The 6,513-nt window shown below is 39.3% G+C and overlaps 1 protein-coding gene across 3 annotated transcripts in view; it reads right to left on the bottom strand.

Annotated features, from left to right (window-relative positions):
- Window positions 1-1,215: 1,215 nt before the first annotated feature.
- Window positions 1,216-6,513, bottom strand: part of Elac1 (elaC ribonuclease Z 1) — a 14,253-nt gene continuing 8,955 nt past the window's right edge. For all 3 annotated transcript variants that reach the window (XM_023714967.1, XM_004623661.2, XM_023714973.1), the window contains exons 3-4: window positions 4,427-4,894; window positions 1,216-2,519 (exon numbers count right to left, since the gene is read on the bottom strand). In XM_023714967.1, coding sequence (XP_023570735.1) covers window positions 2,053-2,519; window positions 4,427-4,894 — 935 coding nt within the window. In that variant the 3' untranslated portion in view covers window positions 1,216-2,052. The remainder of the gene's footprint in view (window positions 2,520-4,426; window positions 4,895-6,513) is intronic.

Raw genomic sequence — 6,513 nt, 5'->3', positions numbered from 1 at the left:
CCTACTACCATTATGTCTGGTACTAAGAGATATACCTTTCAATAAAATTATTGAAATGCAAAAAAAAAAAAAAAAAAGAAAAAGAATTTTAAGCAGAGAAACCTTAGAACCCAAAGGAATATAAGAGTACACACCTTGACAATGAATGTTTCTAAACGTTTGTACTGCAAAGCTCCCTAGGCCTTTGTGATGTTAATATATAGGACTGAGGAAGGGCTTCTGTAGAGCTCATAGGCCTCTGTACTTCAGGACTTTCCAGTGTCTTCCACAGAGTGCTGCATTCCTAATATACATTATCTTGTATATTTTTCACAATAATCCTATGAAGTAGGTTTTATTCTTTTTTCCACTTGGGAGATAAGCAAGTTGAAGAAGCTAGGAGAGAATACATGAGCTGCCTGCTCCAGACCACACAAGGTAGACCAGGACTCTCAAAGCAGGGCTTTCTGGTACCAAAGTCTGGTTTGTGATCATTCCAAGCAGTATTTTGTTTAATACATTGATGGGCACTAGCCCAGAAGAACACACAATACAGTGTTTCCAAAACTGATTTGGCTAGGGTGTCCTTTGGAGCAAACCACTAGTCTTTGCTTGTCTTCCATAGAACACATTTTGAGAAATACTGTGAAGCAAGTGAGTCAAGGAGCCCCCATGGCAGACACAGAGGAAGTAGAAGATAGCTCTGAAGGAAAAGCTACTTTTGAATTTCTCCATTCCTTTCTCTCCTCTCCCTTCTCCCCTCTCTCTCTCCCAACCCTGTGTTTCTGAGGACTGAATATAGGGCCTTACCACTGAGCTACACCTCAACCTTTTTCTGAGACAAGTTCACTAAATTACTAAATTGCCCTAACTAGGTGATCTTCTACCTCAACCACCCCAGTGTTGGGATTTAAGGCATACACCAACATGCTGGCAGAATGTTTATTAAAACTGTGGCCAAGGAATTATTAATAGGGACATGTAAATTAAACTTTGGTTTAATAGGTACATTTTTTACCTCTATTCATAAGCTTTACTTGATAATTCATTTATTTCAAATAATATTTGATATGGAACTCCAATTCTAGCATATTAGGCCCATTTGTAGGATTTGACTTACATAGTAATTCAACCCATTACATCACTAGTTTTGGCATAGCATATTCACATTGGGAATTTAAGTTTTAACTTGCTATGAAAAGGCCTGAAATTTTCATTTGGGATAATTTTTTTTTCTTTTTTCTTTTTAGTGATACTAGGGATTGAACCCAGGGTATCATGAATGCTAGGCAAGAGTTCTATCACTGACATGCATCCCTATTGTCTTTTTATTTTACACTGAGACAGGGACTCACTTCATTAATCAGGCTGACTTCAATCCACTACCCCAGCCTTCCTGAGTAGTTGGGATTATAGGACTATCTCAAACTTTGTAGGACATCTGGCATCCCTGACCCCTGTTGACTTAAATGCCAGTACCACCACCACCACTCTTCAGTCCTGATGACAAGAATACATCTCTATAACTTCTAAATTCCTAGAGGACTACCCAACTAAGAACCATAGAAAGTTTAATAAATACTAAGACTCTCAGTCCAATCCTAAATTCAGTATGCTAACAAAGTCACTGTCATGCTATTGTTTTCTGTCTTCTGTTAGTAACATAAATAGATTCAACACAAAATGCCAAAATACCATTTTTAGCCAAGAGGCCAAGTCCTATATGCATTACCAATAACAGCAACAAAAATGGGCAGAACTAGGCCCAAGACTGCATGGAGTACTGGCTTGTGTCTGGACACTAGCCACAAAATGAGGAGTATATTTGAAGAACCTATTATTTTGTAAGGTGTGTACTTCAAGAAGAATGCTGGGTGTTTTTTTAATCTTTAGAAATGATTTATTATCAAAAAGTTTGTTGCTTACTGAGTCAGTTCAGCAATGCAGCTCCATCCCTTTTAGGATTATTAGGGCCACAATAATTTCAAACAAAAAAACAGAAAACAAAAATGTGGACTGTAGGTTTAGCAACATAGTCACCAACACACCAATATGTATTCAGGAACACTGGTTTCATTTCTTGATTGGAATACCAATCACCATAAAATCTTCTGCTAGAGTCACTTCTTGCAGATCTAATACTGATTCTGCTTGCTTTTTCAGTTCTGCAATGCCATCTGCTTCTCCTTCCCTGGCCAAAGCAACGGGTTTGTACCTCTGACTGAAGTGAGTCAAAACCAGCCTCTTTGCATGGCACAACTTTGCAAATGTTGCTGCCATCTGTGGTGTGCTGTGGCCGTGCTCCTTTGCTTTGTCCATCTGGGCATCGTCCAAGGTTGCCTCATGGATCAACAGGTCAGCGTCAAAGCACAGCTTCACTCCTCCATCACCCACAACTCCAGAGCAATCACCCAATATGCAGATTTTTCTTCCAACAATAGGCTTTTTTAAGACATCCTGGGGAGAAATTGTAATCCCATTTTCCAGGACCACAGAAATTCCATTTTTCAGCTTCCCATAGGCAGGACCTGGCGGAACACCTAATAATAATAAGGCAGAAAACATTATATCATGGATTTGGAATTTATGATCTTGTAAAAGGGTACTTTAGCAGTGCAGCAAATAGCAAATGGGATAGGCATCCAATTCTTTTTCATAATTGTTATTTTACTACTGGTGGAAAACTAGAACATTTATACATTTTAAAAGTTCAATGTTGGCTATTAACAATAATTTTGTACTTAAAACATTTTCCATGTATGTTTGTCATATGACTTTTAAACTGCTAAATCTTGCTAAGACCTTATTACAGTCAAGATAACAGCTTTGATTCTTTGTTGTGCATGGAAATAACAGTCTTAAAAATGCTTTATTTAATAAGCTCATTTTTGGATAGAATTAAGGAGTAAAATCAAACAATAACATAATCAGTGTCTAGTCAGGAAGATACCCACAAGTTATTTAATAGAAAAATCATTAGAGAGGACTGTTGGGATCGTAAGATCAGGTGCATTTCAAGCAATCGCACATGATCAATTTTCTTGGCAGATGTGGCAACTCCACACTTATCAACCTGGGTTTATATCTTAATCTAGAGTAACACCTGATCATCACTCTGGACAATACTCATAAACAAGCACAATCACAATTCTAATATAGACCCTGTTTTAAGTTTTCAAATATCATGGTATTTCCACAGGCTTTGAGATAATAAAACTAAATTTGGCCTAAGTTACTTTTCCTCAATATACAGCCTCTTTTCTAGTAAGGGGGAGAGATCACATGCATAAAATAACAAACATAGAGAAAGGAGATGCCAAGGGGCGTGGTGATGCTCGGCATGGAAAGGACCTGGCCTCTCTTTCACAATAGGGCTGAGGATCTTTCAGTGAACCCTAAGTCTATCTTTGCATGCTTTCTTCCCACCATGATGAGTGTTAGTGTAAAACTGCTTAACATGTAGTGTTTTTTTGTTTGTTTTGGTGGTACTGGGACTGAACTCACAGCCTTACTCTAAGGAATAGCCCTATCCTATAGATAGATAGAGAGATAGATAGATAGACAGACAGAGGCAGGCAGGCAGATACACAGACAGACAGACAGACAGGCAGGCAGACAGACAGACAGAGCGGGTCTTGCTAAATTGGGCTGGGCTTAATCTGGCAATCGAACTGTATAGTTTCCCAGGGTACTGGGATTATAGATGTATAACTAAGTGAAGTGTTCTGAAAATCAAATTAAGTCAAGTTTGAGTGAGTAGGCAAAGTGGATAAAGAACCCTTGAAAGTAATTGTTTATAGTTCTAAAGTTAAGAATTATGTAAAAAATTCTCAGGCCAAAAATGTCACTGAAAATATAGTTTAGCCAGGCATGATAATGTGTGCTATAACTCCAACATGGGAAGGCTGAGACAAGAAGAATGCCTTGAGTTCAAGGATAGCCTGGGCTACATAGTGAGTTCAAGGCTAGTCTGGAATACAGAGTGAAAGCTTGTCTCAAAGTAACAAACAAACAAAAAGAAAATATACTTCAAAAGGAAAATATGAGGTCTGGGAGTATAGCTCAGTGATACAGTTCTTGCTTAGCATGTGTAAAACCCTGGGCTCAACCCCCAGACCACAACAAAAAAACCATTCCACCCAAACACCCTTACCAGCCAGACAATATAAAGTGAAGATATGACAGATTAAGAATGTAAATCCAGGAAGCTGAAAAGGATTTTAAAAAGTGCTGCATATTTGGCTTTTGTTCTGAACAGTGTCTTTAGGCCCCAAAGATTTTCCTTAATAAGCAAACTTTGGGCAGAGACAGTGGAGAAAATGTTATTTTTAGGCCTGAAATACAAGGAAAGGCAGGTCATTATGACACTTTTAATGGATAAGCACCTCAATTCTGAGGAGGAAACACACACACACACACACACACACACACACACACACACACTTACCAAGGTCTTTTAGCTTCTGTGCATTTAGTTTACCTGGACGTTTCTTTTCCATAACTGAAAACCCAAAGGAGGGAATTCGGTGAAAGAGGCGGAATGCTTTTACAATAAACTGCTCATCATCAACCAGAAGATATGAGTTTTCTTCTGAGTCTAACAAGATAGTTCTTCCTTGTCCCTCTGTATGAGAGCTGTCTGCTTTATCCACATGTGAAAATTCTCTTAGCTCTTCTGTGGGACACTGATCTTCTGTAGGCACCAGCTCATGGACCACATAAGGAAAGACCAACTCTGTATGAGAGAGCTCCATTGTTCGCCAGATAAAGTCCCGAAGCCCTACAGGGCCATAGATTTCAATAGGCTGTTTGCTGACAACAGAGCCACTCTGCAGGCTGATTGTGCATAGGAGGCCAGGAAGGCCAAAGAAATGGTCTCCATGAAGATGTGTGATGAAGATCTTGGTAATTCTCCCTTTTGGTTACAAGACAAATATATTTGGAAATTAAAAAAATAAAAATGCAAAGCTATTTGAAGCAAGTTTAATATGTTGTACTAAAGGTATTAAATTCAATTTAATAGACTTATTGCTGCCTTTGCTGCATAGTTCCACAAGCAAAAATGACTTTATTTTGTGCTGGGGATAAGATTCCAAGTTTGATCCCCAGTACCAAAAAAAAAAAAAAAAAAAAAAAATGGCCTTATTGCATTGGATGGTTTTAAATGAGATTGTTTTTCATAAAACATTTTAAAATTATATAGTTTTACATTTTTTTTTCTTTTTGGTACCAGGAACTGAACCTAGGACCTTGAGTTTGCCAGGTAGATGTCTGTGCTGCTGAGCTATACCCCCAGCCCTGTATTTTCTAAGGTGTTTTCCTATATATTCTCGCACTTAAAAAAAGAAAAAAAAGGCATAAAATTGTACCAAAATACTTAACTAGGTGAGATTTAAGTGTCAAAAGCATCTGGCAGTTACACTGCCCCCTTCTGTCTCCTCTGAGAATAGCAAACATGTACTGTACTAGCAAAACAAAATGTTTCAATGATTCCAGTGCCTTAACTCAAAACTGCCTTTTAAGGACTCTACACTGGACAGGGACTAACCAACCACAGCAGACCCTGGATGTACTGGTGAAGCTGTACAGGAAAGAGAAAAGGGGTGAGAGTGAGGAAGGGAGAGGAAAGGGAGGAGCGAGAATAAAGACAATGTGAAAAGAACCTGATAAGAAACAGGAAGGAGGGCACCAGACACCAGAGTGATGGGGGAACGGATCCCCTAAGGTACTGTGTAAAGGCACTTGGGCCCATCTCTGCTTTCAATTTGAACTAACACAACAGCCTTTTCAGTGCTCACTGGCTAAGTTATAACTCAATTTAGCCAATGGTAAACTGAACTCACTGCTGGTTTGTGGCAGGATGCCACATCAGCATTTTCTGAGATGCACCACAGACATTTTGAAAGTAACAACACAACTAATACATTTCCAGTATAACAGGCTTCTGGGCCTTGCTCAAGGCCCACTTATTTTAAACATATGATACCATAAAAGTGCAGGAACAGTTTATTGATACCATAAAAGAACAGGAACTATTTATTGCATTGTGATTTGTCCCACAACAGCAAATACTCTCCAAGCAATCTGCCTACCCCCAGCCCAGAAGCAGAGAACAATGGATTGGGCAGAGGCTGATTTTAGACTTTGACAATTCCCAGGAGGAAAAGATACTCTCTTACTCTAGAAGCTTCTTAAATATGCTCCTTTTTTTTTTTAATCCTTATTTTTCTGTTTTCTGACTGAAAATCCTTTAATTTTCCCCTTTCCCCCTGTCCAGAGTGTTAAGTCACCTCCAAGTATGAATTGAGGACTCTGCAGATAAAAAGACTACAAGGGGGCTGGAGAGATGGCTCAGTGGTCTAAAGCACCTACTTAGAACAAGCTTGGCAAAGCATCAGGGACCGCGGTTCAAACCCCCAGCACCACATGCCAGCCAGTCCCGCCCCCTGGTGGGCTGAGCTGGCCACACACGCGCACCACACACACTCACTCTCTCTCTCTCTCTGTCTCTCTCTCTCTCTCTGTCTCTCAAAT

The sequence above is a fragment of the Octodon degus genome, unplaced genomic scaffold, assembly GCF_000260255.1.
Source record: "Octodon degus isolate 3935 unplaced genomic scaffold, OctDeg1.0 scaffold00003, whole genome shotgun sequence".
In the NCBI taxonomy this organism is placed as follows: Eukaryota; Metazoa; Chordata; class Mammalia; order Rodentia; family Octodontidae; genus Octodon; species Octodon degus.
Note: the sequence above shows the minus strand (reverse complement) of the source record. Positions and strands in the feature narration are given on the sequence as shown.